This window comes from Phoenix dactylifera, chromosome 2, assembly GCF_009389715.1.
Source record: "Phoenix dactylifera cultivar Barhee BC4 chromosome 2, palm_55x_up_171113_PBpolish2nd_filt_p, whole genome shotgun sequence".
NCBI classification, from domain to species: domain Eukaryota; kingdom Viridiplantae; phylum Streptophyta; class Magnoliopsida; order Arecales; family Arecaceae; genus Phoenix; species Phoenix dactylifera.
This window is the reverse complement of record NC_052393.1, coordinates 20,594,006-20,619,016: the sequence shown is the minus strand read 5'-3', so window position 1 is coordinate 20,619,016 and position 25,011 is coordinate 20,594,006. Positions and strand designations below refer to the sequence as shown.

At 37.5% G+C, this 25,011-nt stretch overlaps 1 protein-coding gene across 15 annotated transcripts in view; it reads right to left on the bottom strand.

Annotated features, from left to right (window-relative positions):
- Positions 1–25,011, bottom strand: part of LOC103721309 (phosphoglycerate kinase-like) — a 39,329-nt gene that overhangs the window by 8,631 nt on the left and 5,687 nt on the right. For 14 of the 15 annotated variants that reach the window (XR_005510712.1, XR_005510713.1, XM_039123639.1 and 11 more), the window contains 4 exons: positions 22,507–22,792; positions 20,647–20,714; positions 13,948–14,196; positions 9,294–9,369 (listed from right to left, as the gene is read on the bottom strand). Coding sequence is in view for 13 of the 15 variants with exons in the window: in XM_039123639.1 (XP_038979567.1) it covers positions 9,294–9,369; positions 13,948–14,196; positions 20,647–20,714; positions 22,507–22,792 (679 nt within the window). In the remaining 2 variants the exon portion in view is untranslated. The remainder of the gene's footprint in view (positions 1–9,293; positions 9,370–13,947; positions 14,197–20,646; positions 20,715–22,506; positions 22,793–25,011) is intronic. The other variant, XM_039123643.1, reaches the window with a different exon arrangement.

Here is a 25,011-nt window from a genome sequence, read left to right as displayed (position 1 = left end):
AGCCAACGAGCATTAGGTTCTACCATAATAACAATTTCATAGAAACAAAGCATCAATCTAGTTAATGCATACATATTGTTCTTTTTCTTTAAACATAGAAGTTAGAACAGTAGTAAGTTAAAGGACTTCCAAAAAATGGATTCCTATGTTCAATCAGAAAAACCATCCCAAGATAATTAGAAACAATTATCATGAACATTTATATCTTACTTGATTTCACAGAATCAGATTTTGAGAAAGTTCTAGGTGGCTACTCTTTGCACCATAACCAATATCCTGAAGAGATTGTATCTTCTTGTGAAACTCTTAGATTGCACAGGTTAATTATGCTAAACAATGCTTAAGAAAATGAATACCCAAAGTACCTTGAAACCATTTGAAACAAGGGTATCTTGCGCCATGCCAGACAGATTGTGTTGATTTTGATCCCTGATGTTCAATGGCATTTATTCCAAGAGATCATCATATTGGCCAAGTTTGAATCAGAACTTAACAGTGTTAAAGTGTCGTAGCTTAAGATGAGATACTATTTATTTTTGTTTGTTGAAAGATTTAAGTCCTGAATGTGGTGCTCATGCCGGTCGGGGCTACGGTCGGTATAGTAGTAGGATGCTCGTGTACACACAACAAATTGTGCCATCTCAGTACAATACTTGACCTTAATTTTTTTTCTTTTTTTTTCATTTGTTTGATGCCTGTTAATGTTCTTTAGGCTTTCTTTTTTTATTTAGGGTTAAATGAGGTTTTTGAGCCCCAAATTCTTTTTCTACTTTTTAATAATTATTTTATCCTAAAATTAGTAATTATATGAAAACAAGATATAAAGGAAAAGAAACGCAGTGTTGGAGATTCATGCCCGACCTGTAACATATCAAAATATAATACTAATTTTTAAAAAGGGCATGATTTTCTCTCTCTTTTTTTTTGAATTTCAGCCATTTTAATGGCAAAAGAAAAGATGAGATGGGCAATGAAATTACCTAAAACATACAAGATTTGGGGTTGGAGTGCTATGTAACTCCTAAAGATCTTAAAAATAGATCGACATACTCTAACCTATGCTCCACTTCAACTCTAGCTACATCACCAGTGTGATGCATAGTAGTCTTTTTACATTGGAAATAAATATCTTTGGTTTTTATAGGCAACAACATTTATAGCCCAATTATCAACCATTAGCACCTAGGAAGTTTATTAAGCAAGATGATAGACATTTATATTCTAGCTTTGAGAATCCTTGTCTAGTTTGCTTGATTTATAAGAGCTTGATGAAAAGAAAATAAAGTTATTCTAAGGAAATCAATATTCAATATATAGCACAGATACATAATTTGAAGTTTTCAAAAGGCCGGACTCAAATATTTGTTGATAAGGGCCTATATATTTGGATGATAGACGTGTAGGAACAAAAAATGAGTTCTTAAACTCCACATCAAGACAAACATTTACTTTTAGTATCTTAAGTTGCTTGGAACATGCCTCAAGCTTTCCAAGATAACATAGTTAAAATCCTTGGAGGATAGGGCACCTATGATGAGCTATGCCAATAAGTCATCCTTCATACTGAGAATAAAATGAAATATCTTGACCAAGGTATGCCATATTGGCCCTAACTAGACGGTACAGAGTATAGCGTACCATACTTGTTCGGTATCGGTACCTGATACGAGTGGCGTACCGACAGTCGACAAGCCAAAAAAGTTTCATATTGTACCGTACCAACACTGTGCTAGTGTGGCACCAGCATGGGGTCCGATACCGAGACAGTGAATCTTGATCTTGACTCTAGAAAACACAGGACCAGATAATTTGAGAGACCAATTAACAAATTCAAGCATCACGATATGCAATGATTGGTGATCAATATGCAATGTGCCACACTTTTATCTTCATCTAATTCCACTGCAACCACTCAAAAACTTTGCGTTATATCATCTGTTGGCGCACAACATATCATAATCTTTACACTAATGGAGATAGAATTTATTTGTATGCCATATTATTGAGATGACACACATTATTAACAAAGTTCTTGAAGCGTTATGTATCCTCATCAGATGTGCCATACATACGAGATCAGAGTAAGGATTTCTATCTTCATGGTCCTTCAATAACTTTATTAACACCATGCTTCATCCAAAAAACGTGTCCGACATACATAAGTTCTATCTCCATTTGTATAGAGATTATCATGTATTTGGCGCTGATAGGTGGATGCCATTTGTAATACAATATAGAATCGAGTAGTTGTGCTAATTGTGGAATTGTATGAAGCAAGGTTCGCAATCTCGGTATTGGGTACTGTATTGGTACCTTATCAGTTTGATACGGTACGGTGCAGTATGCACCCTATACCGAAATAATCTTCTAACTATTTTTCTTATTTTTTATCTCAGTACACCTCGATACAAGTCAATACGCTTTGGTATGGGCCGGTACGCACCTCGGTACGCCTTAATATGGGGCGATACATCTCGATACGGGGTGGTATAGGGCTTGTACCAACTCGAAGTTGAATTTTGTACCACCTTCTAGTACCGTATGGTACGCTCCGTACCGGGCGGTATGGGGTGGTATAGTAGACCATGGTATGAAACTAAGTTGTTGCTTTTTTTTTTGATTGTTAGTCACTATAGGTATTGATGCTTGAATCTGTTAATTAGTCTCTTAGAATGCTTGGTTTGTTATATTTCCCTATAACTAAGATATTGCAGATTGTTCTCTCTAATATGAAGGACGCTTTGTTGATAAAAAAGCTCATACTTGATGCCCTCTTCTCTAAGAATTTTACTTGAAAATTTATTATTTTGAAAAGCTTAAGATCTATTCCACTCAACTTAAGATACTAAACTTAGATGTTTATCATGATATGAACTTTATTGTTTTAGTTTTTGCTCCTATATTGCTAACACTCAACTTTAATCCTTGCAACATTTTCTTCGAAAGGATTAAAGCTTCCGTCCGCATTGATCCGTCTTGGCCATCTCAAATTAGATCAGTGAGATTCTAGGTCATTGGATAGGTCTAGAACCTTGGTACATCAAAAATTGGGCTATCTTGGTTGGTACCAGAGGGGATGAACAAGGATGATGACCAGGTAGGTCGATTGATACCGCTTGGATCAATTTGCAATCCAATGGAAGTGGGAGAAAAGACAAGATAAATTTCTTGTGCAAGGAGGAAGATAACTTTCATTCAAATATTTGGATGCCTTCTCATTACAATTCATGACTATTTATAGGCAAGTCATGGGTAACATGAAAAGACAAAAGAAAATGAAAGGTCAAGAGTCACCTTAATATGGGTAACTCATACAATAAAAGACATCAAAGCCAAAACTAAATTCTCTTAGGAAATTTAAAAGGTCAAAAGACACCTGCCTCTTAAAATACCTATAACATTCCAACCATAACTCGGATTTTAATGTTCTTAGGCTTGTTGGAAAGAAGAGAAAGAGACCTGAAACTTTTATGTTAATAACCTTTCTAAATTCAGCCATTTAATACTCTGAAAATGGCATGCAAGTTGTATGACGTCCATGTACCTGCATCATACTCCCCCGGTTGAAGCTCAACTCGTCCTCGAGTTGTCCAATGCCTCTTCTTTATCATGATATGGAATTAGATCAGAAATATTGAAGGTAGCAGAAACTCCATAGTCACCAGGAAGTTCAATTTGATAGGCATTTTCTCCAATACGCTTAAGAACTCGAAATGGTCCATCGGCACGATCTTGTAATTTGCTATATCTTCCATGAGGGAATCGTTCTTTACGAAGATGAATCCATACAAGGTCGCCTTCTTTAAATGATGTCGAGCGTCGATACTTATCAGCTCTCTCCTTAAACTTTTGATTGCTCTTCTCAATCTTGGATCGAACTTGCTCATGCATCTTTTTGATTTCATTAGCCCTTGCTTCTGCATCACCGCTAAATCGAACAACATGAGGAAGGGGAGCTAGATCAAGGGGGCCATTAGGATTGCACCCATAGACGATCTCAAAAGGACTAGCACCGGTAGTAGAACTACTTGAGCGATTGTATGCAAACTCCGCTTGAGGAAGAATTAAGTCCCACTGCTTCTTGTTGTTGCCCAAATAACTTCGAATAAAATTGCCAAGGCTTCGATTCACCACTTCCGTTAGACCATCGGTTTGTGGATGATGAGAAGAGCTGAACTGAAGTTTGGTGCCCAATTTCGCCCATAAAGTCCGCCAAAGTGTCCTATAAATTTTGGATCTCGGTCCGAAGTGAAAGTCTTTGGGATGCCATGAAGTTTGACAATCTCTTGAAAATAAAGATCAGCAATTTTAGATGCATCATAGGTCTTCTCGCAAGGTACAAAATGTGTCATTTTAGAGAATCGATCAACAACCACCATGACCGAATCCTTTCCACGTTGAGTGCGAGGAAGACCAAGAACGAAATCAATACTTACATCCTCCCATGGAGCTTAAGGTACAGGAAGAGGAGTATAAAGGCCGGTGTTTTGAGCTCGGCTTTTGGCAATATGGCATGTTCGACATAAGTTGACATGTCTCTCTACATCCTTTCTCATCTTCGGCCAAAAGAAATTTTCTTTGACAAGGATTAAAGTCTTGTCTCGGCCAAAGTGTCCTCCAAGTCCTCCATTGTGGGCTTCTTTGATGATTGCTTGGCGAAGAGAGCAATTAGGAATACATAATTGGTTACCTTTAAATAAGTAACCTTCTTGAATTGAATAATCTTTATGAGGAGCATTACTGCATCGAGCCCAAATCTCGCCAAAATAATCATCATTAGAATAGAGATCTTTGATGAAATCAAAACCGATTACCTTAATCTCCAAGGTTGACAACAAAGCATGTCTTCGACTAAGAGCATCCGCAACTTGATTGAGACTTCCGGCTTTATGACGGATGGTGAAGGTAAAAGATTGCAAAAATTCAATCCACTTGGCATGCCTTGCACTAAGCTTGTGTTGAGTATTGAGGAATCGCAAGGCTTCATGATCGGAATAGAGAACAAATTCCTTAGTCACAAGATAGTGCCGCCAATGACGAAGAGCCTCAACAATAGCATAAAATTCTTTATCATATGTTGAATAGTTCTTTCGCCCATCTCCAAGTTTGGCGCTAAAGAAGGCAATAGGGCATCCTTCTTGACTAAGCACCGCACCAATGCCCACATTAGAGGCATCACAATCCACCTCGAAAACTTTTTCAAAATCCGGCAAGGCAAGAATAGGGGCCGTTGTCATTAATACCTTAAGCTTCTCAAAACTTTCTTGAGCCTCCATAGTCCATTGATAGGATCCACCTTTCAAACAATTTGTGATGGGGGCCATAATAGAACTGAAATGTCGTATAAACCTTCGATAAAATGTGGCCAACCCATGAAAGCTCCGGATCTCGTGAATGGTACGAGGTACCAGCCAACTAGAGATAGCTTCAATCTTCTTAGGATCAACTTTGATGCTGTTGGAGGTGACCATATAACCCAAAAATATTAAGCTATCGATCAAAAAGTCGCATTTGCGAAGGTTGACATAGAGCTTCTCCTTTCGCAACATCATAAAGATTTGTCTAAGATGCTCCAAGTGTTGCTCTTGATCCCTGCTATAGACCAAAATGTCGTCAAAGTAAACAACGACAAATTTACCTATATAAGGCTTGAAGATTTGATTCATGAGGAAGTGCTTGGTGCATTAGAGAGCCCAAATGGCATCACAAGCCATTCATATAGTCCATCTCTTGTCTTGAATGTCGTCTTCTATTCGTCATCCGGTTTCATGCAAATTTGATGATAGCCACTTCGAAGATGAAGCTTGGAGAAGATGCAAGCGCCGGCAAGTTGATCTAACATGTCGTCTAGCCGAGGGATAGGAAAACGGTATTTGATGGTGATCTTGTTAACAGCTCGGCTATCAATACACATGCGCCATGTTCCATCCTTTTTGGGGACAAGTAAGGCAGGAACCGCACATGGACTCATGCTTTCACGTACCAAACCTTTGGCCACCAACTCGTTCACTTGTCTTTGCAATTCTTCATGCTCCTTGGGACTCATTCTATATGCCGCCTTGTTTGGTAAAGTTGCACCTGGCATAAGATCAATGCAATGTTGAATTTCTCTCATTGGTGGAAGACCAGAAGAAATTTCATCGGAAGTCACATCTCGGAATTCCTGCAAAAAAGAAGTAATCTTGGGTGGCAATAAATTGCCCTCCGGGTTAGATTCCACCACTATGAGAGCATATGCTTGGGAGGCTTCTCGAATTTCAACTTCAAATTCTGCCATGGACAAAAAGGTACTTCCCTCTCCCTTAATGGGTTTGGGTGTGTTGTCCATTTTTGAAGGCCCAAGGGTTATTTTGACACCATCCTTCAAGAATGCATAAGTATTTTTGTATCCATCATGAACAACCCTTCTATCAAATAACCATGGTCTTCCCAAAAGTAAATGGCAAGCGTCCATAGGAACCATGTCGCACCATATTTCATCACGGTAATTTTTTCCAATTGAAAATTGAACAAGGCAACGTTGGAAAATTTTTACCTCATTTCCTTTCTTAAGCCAAGAAAGAGAATATGGGTGGTGGTGAGGTTCTATCTTGAGTTTCAACTTTTCCACCATCTCCATTGAGACACAATTCTCGCAACTTCCTCTATCGATAATGACATTGCAAATTTTGCCATGAGCCGTACATCGAGTATGAAAGATGTGCCGGAGCCACATATGATCATCTTTGCTTCGTATTGAATTCAGGGTTCGACGGACCACAAGAGCTTCACCATGATCACTATATGTGATGTCTTTTTCAATTTCATCATATATAGAATCTGACTCATTTTCTTCACCATCACCTTCTTCGGCAAGAGAAACCACTCTTCTATTTGGACGCTCAGAAGCAATATGCCCATAGCCAGAATACTTGAAACATTGAGGTCGAGATGATGTTGGCCGAGAAGAAGATGAAGCATCTTTTTTCACCGTTGTGGTTGGCTTGGATGTAGAAGACGAATGAGATTGTGATGCACTCCCCCGGTTAGGAATGCCCTCACGCTTGAAATTTCGGCCTCCAGGAGCATTTGTTAAACCCTTTTCTCGCCGTTGTTGAAGTTGGCGTTTCACCTTAGTAGCAAGTTTAATAACATCATTAAGAGAAATAAAAGAATGAAGGTGTACCATATCATGGATGTCACGCCTCAATCCGCTAAGGTAACGAGCTATTGTTTGCTCTTCGGCCTCTGCTACACCACAACGAACCATAAGATTGTCGAACTCTTCAGTGTACTCCACGGTTCGCATCCCTTGAGTGAATTGATACATAGTGAGAAATGCATCTTGAAGGTAATTTTCGGGAAGGTACTTTTTGCGAAGCTCTTTCTTCATTTTCTCCCAAGTACGAATCTTGGTTTTGCCCTCCTTTGATCTTTGCAACTTGAGGCGCTCCCACCAGATTGATGCATGCTTTCGAAGCTTGATAGCTACAATCTTCACTTTAAGCTCATCGGGGACCTCTTTGTAGTCAAAAATCCGCTCAACAGTGTTAAGCCAATCTAGAAAGATGTCGGGTTGCATTTTTCCTTCAAACTCAGGAATGTCTACCCTGATGTCTGGAAATCGAAATTGATGACGATGTCGATGAGATGAAGAAGAGTTGCTCCTCCTACCATGACGTGAACTTTGGTCACGGAAGGTGTTGCGATCTTCTTCAGTGGTGCCGCCCTCCTCTTCACTCGGGTTTTGCTCATAACGAGCCAACCTTTCGGTAAGGTTTTGGACTTGCCGCCGCAACTCATCATTCTCTATGTCGCGAAGATCTCGCTCTCTACGAGGTTCTTCATTGCTAGAAGGACCTAGGTTGCCTTGGCTCGCCATGGTTGATTGAAGCTTGCGTTAGCACCACCACGAGAAATGCGATAGGTTTCCTCTCGAAACGTCAAGAGATGATAACTTGGCTCTGATACCACTTGATACCGCTTGGATCAATTTGCAATCCAATGGAAGTGGGAGAAAAGACAAGATAAATTTCTTGTGCAAGGAGGAAGATAACTTTCATTCAAATACTTGGATGCCTTCTCATTACAATTCATGACTATTTATAGGCAAGTCATGGGTAACATGAAAAGACAAAAGAAAATGAAAGATCAAGAGTCACCTTAATATGGGTAACTCACACAATAAAAGACATCAAAGCCAAAACTAAATTCTCTTAGGGAATTTAAAAGGTCAAAAGACACTTGTCTCTTAAAATACCTATAACTTTCCAACCATAACTCGGATTTTAATGTTCTTAGGCTTGTTGGAAAGAAGAGAAAGAAACCTGAAACTTTTATATTAATAACTTTTCTAAATTCAGCCATTTAATACTCTGAAAATAGCATGCAAGTTGTATGACGTCCATGTACCTGCATCATCGATAATAGTTGTTTTGACACTTGGGACGACTTGGCGTTTGGATAATTCACCAATATGCCATTTTTTTTATTTTTATTTTGTTCGTTGTTTTTATGGTTGTATAGAGACAATTGAGGATTTGTTTATGTTAAATTTAGAAGCAGAGGATGTTTTTGAGGATTTAGGGTTTGGACTTTGGAGTTTGGCCTTAGTGGCTAAAGGCCCAAGGAGAGGCTTTGAGCTAGTACATCCTCAAAATACAAGATAGAACATAAGAAGAGAGAGAGGAAAGAGAGAGAGCTCAGTCATGTAGCACCTTTATCAAAAATACTAATATAGCACCATAAACCCAATTCTAGGCTCAAAAATCTTCTCTAATCCTAAATTATGAAAAACCAACCTTAAAAACCTTTCAACAATCATTTAAAACAACAAAAAATACAAGCAACAAAACAAAAAAAGGCCATTATGCCCCTATCCCTAAAATGAATGAAATGTTTATCTTTGTCGATGCACAAATATTGGTAATGGATGCAAGCATATTGGAAGTGGATGAACATGTCTTATGGGTCAGTGCACACTAGAAATGTTCTTATAAGTAGTTAGGAGGGCAGCGCTATAATGGTTCAGTAAACTTTTGAAACAAACTAAGGCGTGAAAAAGTGGTCTTTTTTTGCAAATTTCATAATCGAGTTGTTTTGCAAAATTCCCATGACCAATACTTAATAGACGATATCACTTGGTTTATCTTATTCTAATTGGTTTATCTTATTCTAATATTAATGACATGCATTCTTCTTTATTAATTTGCAACATTCTAAATTATAGATAATGATCATCTTTAGATGGTATTAAAAGCTTCAAGGTGGTAAAATTTGCCTTTGGATGAAAAGTAAATAAAAGAGAGATGTACCACTTCCAATATCAATTATTAAAGGTTGAGATGGATCAGTAAAAGCAATATTCCAATCAAGATCATGGGGATAAGCCTGCAAGAAGAAAGCACAAAATATAAAGGAATGTAATGCTCTCTTAAAAAAATATTGTAAAGTTCATTTTCCATCTATGCCATATGTTGAATAATTTCTGTGGAAGGTTTAGTATGGATATCACTATGAACATAAAGTCTTAACTTAATTCCTAGACAAACTTACACAACTAGTAGTGGCTATAATTGATACAAAAAATATATGGAATATATACACATAGTACGGACAATGAGGAATAAATGCTAAAAAATTCATCAAATGGTAAAAATAGTGCCATAATTCAAATATGTGAACAGGGTGTTAAGTTGCTTGTGGATTACATCCAACAACAGGACAATCGATACTCAAATTTGTAAGTTCTTTTTTCAAGACAGAAATTAAAGGCTGATATGTATTTTAAGACTGACTAGAGAGAGTTATCAATCATGAGTTGGTGAAGCAAATTAGGTTGAAGTAAAGAATAAAGGGATGATGATCCTTAACAAAAGAAGAAATATGAATTGCATGGCTACGTCTTGATACAGGAATCTTGATGCATTAAGGAAAATCAATCGTCGCAATTAGTATTTGTCATGAAGTTGCACAATGTTAAGAAGTATAATCTAGAAAATATCTAAGGTTTTCCCTTAATAGCTTGTTTGCAAACAAGGACTTTAAAGAAAAGGTGCACATCAATGTACCTTAATATGTCATAGAAAGCATGTTATGCACTTCAAAACCAACACTATTCGTTTTGGCAGCTAAAATAAACCTGATGAAGCCACTACTAGTTAAAAAAGGTTAAGCAGTTCTTCGGGTTCCTCAGGATGTCCAATACAAGAACAGTTAAATTCAAGGCCATCGAGCTTAAGCACTAGACTTCATTATTTTCAAAACATAAACAATATCATAGCCACAACTACACCTATGACCATGACCATCAACTCTTGTTTCAGTTATTTGAGATTATGTTGCAAATGTACCAAATATAAAGTCAAACAGGAAGAAGCAGATGAATGGGAAATTCTTTGGGAAACAAAAAGACATTCTTTTTTGTGCGTGTGGTCTCTTCTAGTTAGAAACTTAACAGAAGGAAAAGAGATACATTAATGTCAGTTATTAATCATTACAATAATTTCCAATTTTGACTCAATTTTAACTAAAAAATAGAACTTAGGGACTGATTACAAACAAAATGGTGGATGTACCAGTAACTTTATATCATGCATCAGTGCACTTGTAGGATCCATGATGAAGGCAGGGCTTCTAATAGTTCCTTCAACAAACTAACACAAAGCAAGTAGTCTAGTAGATAATGACAAGGAAGCCTAATAATTTTTGTTCCATGCTGATTAAAAATTCTATAAGTCAATCATCAATCAACAAAGGTAACTCTGGTCAAGTAATGTAAAAGAGCACCCCTCACCATATGAATGTAGAATTGAGATATATCATTATATGAACTGCAGAACCTGCCTTGAATTAGATGGAGGTAGTAACAGAACAGGAGCCACTCGAGCAAGTCTGAATCAGTATGCACTCACCATAAATGGATGTAATAGATAAATGTGTGCAAGGAATGCAGACCAATCTTTTGCCATTAGTTCATACTTCGTACATATAATTAACAATGGGACTGTGCCTGCTTAACAGATACAGTGTGTTAAGAAAGGCACTTTTTACAACTTTAACTTGGAGTAAATTTGATCTAGCCTTGTTCAGTTTTAATGGCTACATGATGTAGATCTGCAGCAACCTTTGGCTCAGTTCTCACCGGACAGATTTGATTAATGTAATAGCAATCACCTTAAGACTGATCAGTGATCTGCTGTTTAGAGAATGACAACAGTAGAAACTGATTCAGAACTAGATTCAGATAGGAGAACAGCATTTAGTCTGCTGGATGTTAATATAAACGGAGAGTTATTTGCTCAGCAGTAGAAGAAACTAGAGAAGAGCAAAAAATTTAGAAGAGAGAAGAATAGAAAAAGAAAGAGGAGGAAAAAGAAGGCCCATGGCCAAAAATATTCTCAAGTGACATCACGTAAAATCCAAAAAAATTACCACAAACAGCCGGCAGAATCCCCTTATATTAAACTAAACCAGCTGCTAATCCTCCTACAATTAAGTCTGAGATTCAGAAATAGACCAAAATTAAACAGCAAATTAAATTTTTCCTTAATAGACTAGCTGGCTCACTATTAGATTCACATTAGGACTCCCTAATTTAGGCATAAACTGAAACAGAAGAATGATTGCCCAGCTTGGCTCAGTTACTGTTCATGGTCCAGTAGAATAAATATGCTGCAGTATATTAATCCGCCTCTCCTTAAAACTCAAAAATCATGACTAAGAAAAAACACCGAAAACAATACATATTGCATCAAAATCATTAATACATCATACCATTCAATTGACCTACATGATATATTTTCAAATCTTGTCATATTTTTTGATCTAGTTTATGCATATACTGCTTCTTATTATAGGCAAGGACTGTTGTGCCAGAACCAAGGCCTAGACCAATTGCTCGGCGGCACGGGTCGGTATGGCCTTGTGACGTTTCGTACCGAGCCCATACCAACACAGTAGAGGGGATGGGGAAGAGGGAGAACGGGAGAGAGGAAAAGAGAGAGAAAGTGGGAGAGGGAGAGAGAGAGGGAGAAAAAAGGAGGGTGGAGGAGGCCAGCGAGCCGTGCAGAGGAGGCGGAGGAGAGGCTCCACCTTCGGTTCCCCTGTTTCATTTAAAACAGGGTCTCAAAAGGAGCTCCGACTTCACTTAAAAATTGCGAAAATAAAAAAAGGCCCCCTCCAGAACCCCTGTTTCAAATGAAACAGAAAAATCGGAGGTAGAACCCCTCCTTCGCCTCCCTCCGCACGGCTCGCCGGCCCTTCGCCGGCCAGCCTCCACCTCTCTCTCTCTTCATTCCTCTCCCTCTTCCTCTCCCTCTCCCTCTCCCTCCCTCCCCCGCTCTCTCTCTCTTCCTCTCTTACCTTCTCCCTCTCCCATCCGTCGCCGGTTTCTCGTTTTGGTTGCCGGAACCGTTCCAGCCCACCACCGATATGGCTAGGTTTGGGACGGTTCCGCCGACCAAGACTATAGGCACACAGACCAATATGCGATGATATCTATTTTATATACTTTTAAGCATAAGAGCACCAAGCTTTTTTAAAAATCTTTCATTTCTAAAATTTATATTCCTTGATAATAGTTTTGATATGTTGGTTTGTAGTTTTAAGTAGTATACTTGTGAAAAATATGTGTTTCGATTGATGATTACCAGAAACTATTAGCAAAGTTGCAGTGCAAGTGTTTAAAAATGTGAAATACACTTAAATTGTTCATTTTCATTTGCTCTGTTTTACACCTATGGTGAACATGATAAAAATATAACCTACTAGGAACTGACTAACAAGAGAAAATATTTAATTATCTGAAAATTGGTTTCTGCCATATGCACTCATATGTACATTCAGAAAAGAAAGTTGCAGTGGAAAATCTAACATCCTATATAGTAATTGTAATCTCCTTCAGTTATATTCAGTAAGGCAGATGATGGAAGAGGCAATTTATTCTGATTATCCAGTTAATGAGGTCACTTTAATTAACTTGGATTTCTTTGGGCGAGCATACAATCTGTTCTCTCTGGAGGTCATTTGAATTTTGGAGCATGTGCCAAGAATGATCTACTTATGTCCCCATTATTATCTAAGCAAAATGATTTTCTCCCAGGCTCCCAGACAATTTAAGTAACCGAAATGGTCCAGTTGGCTATATCCAAAAAAAAAAAGAATAAAATGAGTACCAACAGATTGCAAAAAGGGTGGGTTTATCAATAGAAACCAAGAAATTAATGGCAGGATCAGTGACGTATAGGCCAAATGATGTGCAGGGAAATTACATTCTTCCAAAATCCAAACAAATAGCACAGCACACTGCAGGTGGGGAGTGTCACTGATTTCTGTTGGAAGATGGGTGGAGATCAAGAATGGCTGAAAAGCAAAAAACACAACAGTTACAATCTGAGGACAATAGTCGAACAGTATTTGGTCAATATTTGGGTATCTAAGCAAAATTGGACTGACAAAGCTGGAAATTTAATAAAGCCAATACAAACAAAGGTACAGAGAATTGGGTGGAGAATGAGAAGTGGGTACTTTGTGGAACCGCTCAACAAAATCTTTATCATAAATCACAGTGGAAAGCTGATTCCATTTTACTAATAACCAGGTGGGTCATCACAGTAGATATAAGATGATAGGACAAACAGACTATGAAAAGCATCTTACAATATACTGAGTCAGAGATTGCCCAAAGTGAACTTTACTCCGATCACTTCTCACTTAAGGGAAAAAAGTGCAAATTTAGATTGAAAGTGAACTTTGAAAGAATGCAGTGTTAAAATCGACTATTAGAATAAATCTTTACAACATGCATCTGAAGTTATTGTCTGAACAACGCAACCTCTAGAAAAAGTACATGTTACAATTTGTTATCCCAAACTATATGTAAAGACAAATTTTGATGGTTGATCTACATAATTCAAGTAATTCTTATGAGCTTGAGGCACAATCATACAGAGTTCAGAACAGGCATACTCTATCCAACGCTGCAACACCCGGCAATATTCTTCCTTTGAGAAATTCCCAAACAACTGATGCGTTATTAAACATTTTATATTGAGATACAGAACATGATGTTCCTGCAACTGCCTTGCAGGCTGCATTCCCAACAACCGTCACATCACAGCCGGTCATGCTTATTCCTTGAAGCATCAGAGCCAATTTAGATGCTCCCACTGTGTCTTTTACTGAATCAAATTTGATTGAACCAATCAATAGAATCTTCTGTAATACAAAAACAGAGACTATGAAAACGATATTGTTGAAAAATATAACACCTTTTAGATATAATATTAATATTAGAAGAGATAAAAAACATCAATGGAAATGCAGGGGGAGATCTGTCAGCTCTAGGCATAAGAAACCTAATTAAGGAGCAGAATTATTCACACAAGCACAAAATAAAAGAAAAGAAACAATTTATGATAATGAAGAGTTGCAAATTAAATGTAAATCATAAAAATCTTCCATGACGATAAATGATAACAAACAAGCCGCATCCCAGCTATTTGAGATTAGCTTTATGAATCTATCTTTGCCTATTATCTCTCCCAAAGACTGTCTCTGCTGCTACAAGCTTTACCCAGTCCCTTTCACAAAGTCATCTAAATTTTGTTATAACTTTTCCTCCGATTCTTGACCATTCACGCACAATAGAGCCTCTACCCTATTATCTCTCCCAAAGACTATGTCTCTGCTGCTACAAGCTTTGCCCAGTCCTTTTCACAAAGTCATCCAAATTTTGTTATAACGTTTCCTCCGATTCTTGACCATTCATGCACAATAGAGCCTCTACCCTTGCCTACTCTTAGTCAGATCGTTTATGCAAATGCTCCTATATTTTTTTTCCTCCACTATTTAGTCCTTGACCAACGCAACCCTTACGCTTCTTCTAGTATGCTCATTTCTCATCCTACCCTTCTGAGCTTTAGCAGTGATCCACCTTAACATTCTCATTTTTTTTCATTTTCATTTGTGTGCCAAGACCTTCTTCATTACCCAACATGAACCAAAACATCTTGAGCATTTAAAAAAATCTTTTGTTGTCATATACAAATGTATCAATGACATGACATCCTTGATTTACCTGCATACTTCACCATTTGGTGCTAACTCAGTAAGATATGTCTTCAGTAAACTCCTAGTTTTCTATTATTAGATCCAAGAAAAAATCATGGAACAAAGAATTGTTTCTTGTGCCTATATTAGTTAAGGTATGATTGTCACGCCCCGAACCCAACACCCGGGTCGGCTACATGACACAGCCGCATACTCCCTAGGGCAAAGCCCTAGAGAATATGTAAGGCCTGAAAATTTATTACAACCTCAATATCATTGAACGATAACGATCTCAATTCATAACAATTAACAAAACTGGTACAGTTATAAAATTTAATCATCCAACTAGTATCAGTGATGGTCTATCTACTCATCCTTTCACCCGTGATCCCAACTATAGCCAAGTACCAAGCGACTTGCAACTCTAAAAGAAAAAGGAAAGAGGTGGTGTAAGCTTTATAGCCCAATAAGAATTTCCACACATCCATACCAACACAATAATATAAGTATGAAAATAGCAAAAACTTGTCACACACATCATGAAATCACAAATAGACTATCAATAATACTCGAATAAACAATATACATATGTACATCAAATATCAATAGAAATCTAGCTACTCAAGAGTGATATATTATATGATATCTCATAATTCTTCAATAGTGTTTTCAATACTTTTCATTCCATTCCATTTTAAGTTGATCCGGGTCAATTATCTTTTCAACTTTAGGCCAAATCTCGGTCACGTTTTCTGCTCGTGATGGGGCCATCAATAGGTGTCACATTTTCAGCCCGTGACGGGGCAACTAATAGTATCACATTTCTAGCCTGTGACAGAGCCTTCGATGATATCACATTTTCAGCCTATGACGGGCCTTCGATAGTACCATATTTCCAACCTGTGATGGGGCAACCGATGATAAATCAAGTTCACATCCACACATCAATTTTCTTTTATTTCCGGCTTTAGACTGACCATGGTTACGTTTTTCATACGTGACGGGGCAATCAATATAAAATAGTTAGTCCAAAGTACCTCATCCGTTAGTCCGATTATGCAAATGTAAGTTATACTCATATATATATCCATCATACTATCAAATATTATTTAATACAGAAACCATCATAAAACTATTTTTGCTTCTTACTTATCTTGATCATTAGCATATCATACATATATATATACAAAAATATCTATATCATGCAGGTCGGTGTATAAGAATTTTTACCTCTTTCCTGACAACCCAGACAGATTAATCACCTGCCCATACCACGATCTATGAACTGGGGTGCACAGAACTCTGCTCAACGTTCTCTTGCCCAGAAGATTATTCTCCTACAGAACCAAATCAACATCAAAAATTATTTGAGATATCCAACAACCCAGAACCCTCTACTGGTCCACTAAAGGGTCCACCATCACTTAGTAACCTCAAACTACCACCAAATCCTTTTAACCAAATTTTTTTTTGAATCAACTAGAGAGAAAAAACACCAAGATAGAGAGAGAAGTCAACCCAAAAATTCGGGACCCCTCGTACAGTCGCATAACGCTAACCCAGAACCCTTCCTACAGCTGCATAACGTCGATCCGAGACTAATACCGGCTCAAAGCTCTAGGTCACACAACACTGACCAGAACCCCTCTAAGGGTCAGTTCGACTTCACAAAATACCTAGACCCACCATCAGTCCACTAAAACATGTAGAGAGAGAATGAGTAAAGAGAGAAAGTAATAAAGAGAGAAAAACAGGAAGAGAGAGAAAATAGAAAAAAAACAAAAATAGGAGAGACCTTTCTTGCGATCAATCTGGCGATTTTCCGGCCGGATTCAAGGGAGAGATGGTGGCCCAATGACCAAAAGAAAGAGGAGAGAAAGACCAACCACCATGACTCACCTCCGGCGAGCTCTTCCGGCCAAATCGACGGCGAAATCTCCAAGTATATCCCACAATAATCAACTCAAAAATCCTCTATTTAAGAGACCTCACCCCTCCTTCGAGCCTCGCTATAGGGACCTCACCCCTCCTTCGAGCCTCGCTATTGATCACCTGAGTTTGTTGCCGATTTGAGAGAATTTTTGAGTTTATTACTGTGGGATATACTCGGAGATTTCGCCATCAATCCGGCTAGAAGAGTTCACTGGAGGTGAGTCGTAGTGGTCGGTCTTTCTCTCTTTCTTTTGGTTGTTGGGCCACCGTCTCTCCCTTGAATTTGGCCGGTGAATCGCCGGATTGATCGCGGCAAAGGTCTCCCCTATTTTTGTTCTTTTCTCTTGTTTGGTCGACCACCACTGGGCATGGCTCGTCGTCGTTGGCCTACCGTCGGACGCCACCGAGGGGCGTGGCTCACCAACGACTGCTGCCGCCTGAGGCGGCCTTCCTCCATTCGGGAAAGAGAAAGAGAGAGCCTCACGATTCTCTCTTCCTCTATTATTTTCTCTCTCCTCTCTCTAGTTTCTCTCTCTTCATGTTTTTTTTATCACTCTTTCTCTCTACTCGTTCCCTCTCTACATGTTTTAATGGACCAGTGGCGGGTCTAGGTATTTTGTGAAGTCGGGCTAACCCTTAGAGAAGTTCCGGTCAGTGTTGTGTGACCTTGAGCTTCGAGCCGGTATTGGTCTCCACTCGGCGTTATGCAACCATAGGAAGATTTCCGAATCGGCATTATGCGACCGTATGAGGGTTCCTAATTTTCAGGTTGGCTTCTCTCTCTATCTTGGTATTTTCTCTCTCTAGTTGCTTCGTAAAAATTCTTGGTTAAAAGGATTCGGTGGTAGTTTGAGGTTACTACGTGATGGTGGACCCTTTAGTAGATCAGTAAAGAGTTCTGGGCGGTCGGATACCTCGAATGATTTTTGATGTTGATTTGGTTCTGTAGGAGAACAATCTTCTGGGTAAGAAGACGTTGAGCAGGGTTCTGTTCACCCCGATTCATAGATCGTGGTATGGACAGGTAATTAATCTGCCTGGGTTGTCAGCAAAGAGGTAAGAATCCTTGTACACCGACCTGCATGATATAGATATTTTGTACATATATATGTATGATATGCTAATGATCAAGATAAGTAAGAAGTAAGAATAGTTTTTAGGATGGTTTCTGTATTAAGTAATATTTTGATTATGTATGCTTTTGATGATAGTATGATGGATACATATATGAGTATAACTTATACTTGCATAATCAGACTAATAGATTTATTATGAACTAACCATGTTATATTGATTGCCCCGTCATGGGCGGAAGACATGACCATGATTAGTTTAAAGCTGGAAATAAAAAGAAGTTGGTGTGTGGATGTAAACTTGATTGAATGAAAAGAACTTTGGGTTGATCTCGTTATCATCGGTTGCCCCGTCACAGGTTAGAAATGTGGTACTATCGAATGCCCCATCACCAGCTGAAAATATTATACTATCGATTGCCTTGTCACGGGCCGAAAATGTGACAGCTATTGATAGCCCCGTCACGGGCAGAAAATGTGACCGAAATTTGGCCCAAAGTAAAAAAGATATTTGATCCGGATCAAGTTAAAAATGGAATGGAATGAAAAGCATGAAAACACTATTGAAGAATTATGAGATATCGTATGATATATCACTCTTGAGTGGCGGGATTCCTATTGATATTTGATATACATGTGTATATTGTTTATTCGAGTATTAAATAGTCGGTTTGTGATTTCATGATTGTGTGACAATTTCTTGCTATTTTCAAACTTATATTATTGTATTGGTATGGATGTGTGGGGATTCTTATTGAGTGTAAAGCTCACACCACCTCTCCTCTTCTTTTTTAGAGTTGCAGGTCGTTTGGCACTTGGCTATAGTTGGGATCACGGGTGAAAGAACGATTAGATAGACCACTGATACTAGTTGGATGATTAAATTTTGTAATTGTACCAATTTTGTTAATTGTTATGAATTAAGATCGTTATTGTTCAATGATATTAAGGTTGTAATAAATATTCAGGCCTTGCCCTAGGGAGTATGTGGCCGTGTCATATAGCCGATCCGAGTGTTGGGTTCGGGGTGTGACAATGACATTAACATGTGTGCTGTGCTATGTAATGTTGACAGTTCAATCAAATTCGACAGAAAAATAAACAAGTTTGTAAAAATGTTCTCAAATGGCATGCTAAAATATGTTATTTTATTCAATCTCTTTCAATTCATGATACATTACCATGCCATGCACTGGCATAGCCTGGCTCTAGCATCTGACACTTAAAATCTTAATTTTGACAAGTTAACTACTTTTCTTAGTCTTAGGCATGTTTTAGACTTGTACTTGACATATGAGATGTGGTTTGGTATTTTATACCAATGGATATTAGCAGATACTAATCTAAGTTGGACTTTATCACAAAATATCACAGATATACTAATACAGGCCAGTGTGGTTTCAGTCCCTTCAGATTTAAATTATTGATGCATGATCTGCACATTCCATAAACATATTGGAATTTTTACATGAGAAATCAATAGCTAAAATCATTTTATATAGTGGTTAAGGAAGAAGACAATTAACAAGATTCTCTTTAAAATCAAAACTTCTTGTCTTGCATTTGTATTCTTTAATCTTGTAGATGATAGTTCAATTTATGAGTTAAATTCCTTGAGATGCATTTTATGCTTCATATGTTTAAATTATGTTTGTCAACAATTGCATTTCTATTATCCGACTTAAGATGCTAAACGGAAGTGGCAAAACTTTTGTTTTAGTGTGGAAGGATGTAGGGGGTTGGGAAGATCTAAGGTGACATGGATGGGAGTTGTCAGAATAGATGTAGAAAGGCATAAAATCACATCAAAGGTGGCCCTAAATAGGAATTCTTGGTGAATGAGAATCTATGAAGCTGAGCACAAATGGTTGGGATAAAAATGCATCTACTTTCCATGGAAATGTATTACACAATAATTACTAGAAGAAAAAACTAAAAATCTGACTTTATACTCAGTTAATATAAAAATTATGAATTTTGGCAGATCAAACAGCTCTTCAGTAAAAAAAACCAGAGTTCCTCTATCAAAACTCTGGTTCCTACATTCCTGAGTCTCTAGTAGGGGCAAGAGAGAACATCTTGAGCAGGGTCTTAAGGAGGAGAAGAGTCATTATCAAGCCAACAAGAACAGGAACAGCTGAAGGCCAAACTACGATAGGGATGTGGTAAACTTTCTTAAGCATCATGCCCACCAAATCAGACTGAAGAAACTATGCTTGGCACCCTCCAACAAGCCGATAGTGAATGTCCATTCCCGCCTAAAGATCGCGCTAGGAGCTTTAGGCTAGGCAGGTCAGGCTGCTTTTGATTAGGTTTACTCTGTAGATAATCCTAAAAATGGAGAAAGGAGCAAAATTTAATCCAACACCTTGTGGAACACTCAAACCTTGAACTTTATGAAGTGCAAAGGGAGGAACTATAACTAACCTTGATGGAACCAGTGAAAAAAAGCCTTTAAACAATTAACTTCAATGAAAGATTTAACTTTAGATGATAACAAATGTTAAACAATAATTAACAAAAAATTACTAAAATCCACAAATAGATGAGGACAATGCTTCTTGGATTTGGCTATGGTAATCAAACCACTAGCATGATGAGCTTGCCATACCTTACATATTGAAAGCAAGGAAGAGAGTTCCTTCAATGATACTGGCCCAAGATCTATAGGTGTCCAACCTAAAAGACAAACACACTTGACATATCAGGTACAGATATACAAGGCTGTGTATTCAAGATATATGCAGTCTGGTAAGATATAAAAAGCTATAACCATGCTAGCTCGAATGTTAAAAAGGAAGAAGAGACCATTTTTACCTCACAACTTAGGTCCTATTTTTATTAGCATGAAATTTCAAAAAGTAAAAAATTATGCTTCTAACATTTCCCATATCATGGATATGTTTTAGAACAAGGATCAGAGTACTAGCCATACTAACCAAGAATCTATATGGGGTACCCCTTGCGTGCCCTCAAATTGCATACCAATCTTCATACTAACTTGTAACATCCCAAATCATGTCGTATCAACTGATATTGCTTGATACAACTCGTCTTTTCTTCTTTTTTTTTTTTTTGGGGGGGGGGGGGGGGGGGGGGGGGGCCACATATGAAGTAGCCTCGTATCAGCTTGTGCCAACTTGATATTGGCCCACATCACATTATGTACTACACTCACCAATAAGAGATACAGGTCTGTAGCTTGAAATTTAAATCCTTGGTTTCAATATAGTCATGCATTAGCTATACAATGTAAAACAACCTAAATACCTTCCTCATTTCCAAGTACCAGAAAAATATAATAGTATATTTTGTGTTTTTTGCTATCAAGGTATTCTTGTAATTTAACCAGGTATTAAATGCATCCAAGAAAGTCAATCACGAGAAAATTATGATATATTTAATGCCCAGTGAAATTACATATCCTTGCATTTTTCAAGGGAAGGATATTTAAGATATATGATGATCTGTTGAATTCCTCTCTTTCACATGTATGGTTTCATATGTGGATATATTGGGATCTTCAATAAGTGTTTTCAAATAAACAGTTATATTTTTGGGCCTAAGCTAATTAATAACATGGAATTAGATTGGTTGGATGGAATATAGTTTGCAATTGGGAATACAAAATTATTATTGCCTTTACTGATATTTCCCCCTTTGAAATTAATAATCAATTAACAATGCTCCAAATGATCATTAACAATAGCAAATAATTCATTGCTTCGGAAGATTTTAACCAAGTTATCAATCAAGAGACCTTTTAATGTAATAAAAAAGATTAGCCAAAAGTCAAGAACCACTGGATGTATATTGATAATAATGATTGGAGGACCACCGACCACCAAACGTTTTCATGAAATTTTGAAAGAATAACCCGTGCCAAACACTTTGAGCGACACCTCCCAAGATTTAAGTTAGGAACCTCTTTCAAATGGAAGAGGGGCACGCCTGTTGGGCTATAACCTAGCTTACAGGAATAACTATATTATCAAAACAATTAATGACCTTATCAACTGGAAAATTGAACAAACAACAAAGCAAACAGAGGATGGAAAAAAGACCAAGATTACAAATCATCTAATTTGTCTGTCACGTATCCTTCAAGAAAACTTTACTTTTATGGATCTGCCTGATTACTATCATAGGTCAACTGTTCTCAAAAATGCTTGCCTAATTTAAGATCACTTCCATATAGAGAAGGCCATAACATCAAATATTGTAAAGCAAAAGGCAATTAATGAAACAAAATAGACAAATGAAAGTGAAACTTAAGCATGCACCAATCTTGATTGAACAATAAGCAAAAATGCGATCTTAATTCTAATGTATGTGGAACAGAAAAGAAACCAAAGAAAAATTAAAAGGACAAGCCTCAAAAAAAGCTAATTTGAACAAGAAGAGCACAAGAAGTGTGATTAACTAAGACCTGAGAAAGCTCACGATTTAAGATTAACAACTTAACACTCACCAGTCAAGATACTGCCTGAAGGAAATATCTCCAATGGGTCCTGTTTGCTATTATTAATACACCAAAAATCATTTGGAAAATAAATTGGAATTTTTCTACAATGTGCATGCTGGATTAGTTTCAATGCTTCTCCAACAGCATCTTGTTCCACAAAACATCCAGGGACAGAGAGGCCCAGAGCATTCATTACTTGAAATGCGAGTTTCCCAAAAAAATATAGTCCATCACATTTAGAGGCAAGAAGATGCAACGCATTTGCTTTTTCCAAGAAATTACTCCCTCCAATCTGCACCAAAGTGCAGGAATATTAGGATAAAAAGACAGGTAAAAAAATACAGATGAGCAAGATAAAAACAAAAATAAAAATAAAGATGCATGTAAAATCATTTACTAAGTACCAAGATGCATGTCTATTCAATTACGAGATTTATCCACAATTCCACATCCTGGTCATGCTTAGCAAAAGAATAGTGCAGCGAAAAGAATCTGGGATAAGTTCAGAAACATGTCTGATGATTTTGACAAGTTTCAAAAAACACCTCATATTAGTATCGCCCCTACAGATGTGATACTGAGAGGTTTGTGAATTGTAAGAAGATAATCTCATTTCATAATTATATTAGCATGACTGCCATCAAAACATGCAAGTAAATAAAACAAACTGAAAGATAAAGTCATGAAGAAATAAATGGGAATTTATTTAGTCAAGAAATCGATGTTACAATGATTATGATATGTTAAAAGTTCAATTCAAAAAATTATGGGATTGAAGACTGATGTAATATCTGATGCAAGGCTCCAAAACAAACGGAGAATCATCATATATAATTATAATAGAATTTTTCCTTCAATATATAAGTGCATACAGTACATGGCAAAACAATGTATGCATGTAGAACCCACAACATCAGCATCTAAAGCAAATCTATTCCCGTTTCAAACCCATGATGGATGAAAGTCTTACCTATAAAATAATCAAAACTTACAAAATAGCATTGTCAAAAAGTCCACAAATAGCGATATAAATTACATGAATCAAGTTTTAGGCTGGAATGACAGAAGTGGTGGACAAAATGCCAATGAGTACTTCACCCACTCTTGAAAAAGTAACATTGATGGTAATCTGGTAGACACTCAAGTCACCATCATGTATGGCAATGACCATAACAGTTTAGATGGAGAAGCCATACAAAAAACCATATGACAAATCATTGTTTGTGGATCATTTCATTACACCAGACCATGACATCGAAGAAAACGAGAAAATATTTTGTTTCTTCCTATGTGTTGAGATCATAGAATTTTCTGCGAAGGCATGGAAGAGCACAACAGCAATTATAATAGGATTGCTAGCATGATCAGAGATAAGCCAAAAAAGCAAAAGAGAAGAGAAACTAACAATACTATAGAGCAATCAAAAAAATGTAAATGGCTACCTTATGAGTGAAGAAAATCAATTGTATAGATTGAGCTTTATGGTTCTACCACAAAAATCACAGTAAACTAGTGTGGTCAAGCAATAATTTGAAACTGATTTTTGCCAGTGACTATGTGACGTATAATCTCATTACTACGCTAAGTATCAACTACGAGCATTATAGGTTGCTAGGTGTCCAGTTTTGGACTAAATACATACTAGGTGTTCATTTTTGGACTAAATACGTAAGAACTAGATAGTAATATTTTTATTTCTGATAGTGCCATAGAAAAAAGGGGTTTGGGAAACTCTCTTGCAATGCTGCAACTAGTGAAAGAAATCAAGTGACAATTCTTACATCATCAAAGCAATCCGTAGTTTACTGATGGTTTGCTGATCAAGTGAACTGATAACAAGTCTTTTAAAACTTCTCATCATGCGTAGAATACATTTTTATGTGCACAAGATGCAACTGGGACGAATTTGCCGATAAGTTGTCAGTACTGAAAATCAAACATTTTTGGATATGTTACACACTTAGCAAATGGTAGCTTATATGTTATGCACTTGCACAGTAGCTCTAACGTAATTGTATTGAAATGACTTATATGAACAACTTTGTTGATTAAATAGAACCTTCCCCACTTCCACTAAGCAAAGAAAATTGAGGCCAGATCAAAAGACATAGAAGGAGATACCTATAACCAAGGTTCATTGTCTCGGTACCGGGCCCCGTACCGGTGCCACACTAGTATAGTATCGGTACGGTACGGTATGAAATTTGCTTGGCATGCCAAGTGTCAGTACGCCATCCGGATTTGGTACCGATATCAAATTGGTACGGTACGATATGCCCCGTATCACCCGATTCAAGCTAGTACAACATACCATGCCTCCAACAATTTGCCTTAACTATGTAGTCCTCCACCAGCAAAGCCATCTCTACCAACACTGGGCAACATTTCATGATCCCCACAAACCAGTTATTGTAGGTATTTCTAACTATAGCAATGTATATGGTTCATTATGCACTGCTAATTTCAAAACCCCCCAAAGTCCATCTCTGGAAAAACAATAAGGATAATACT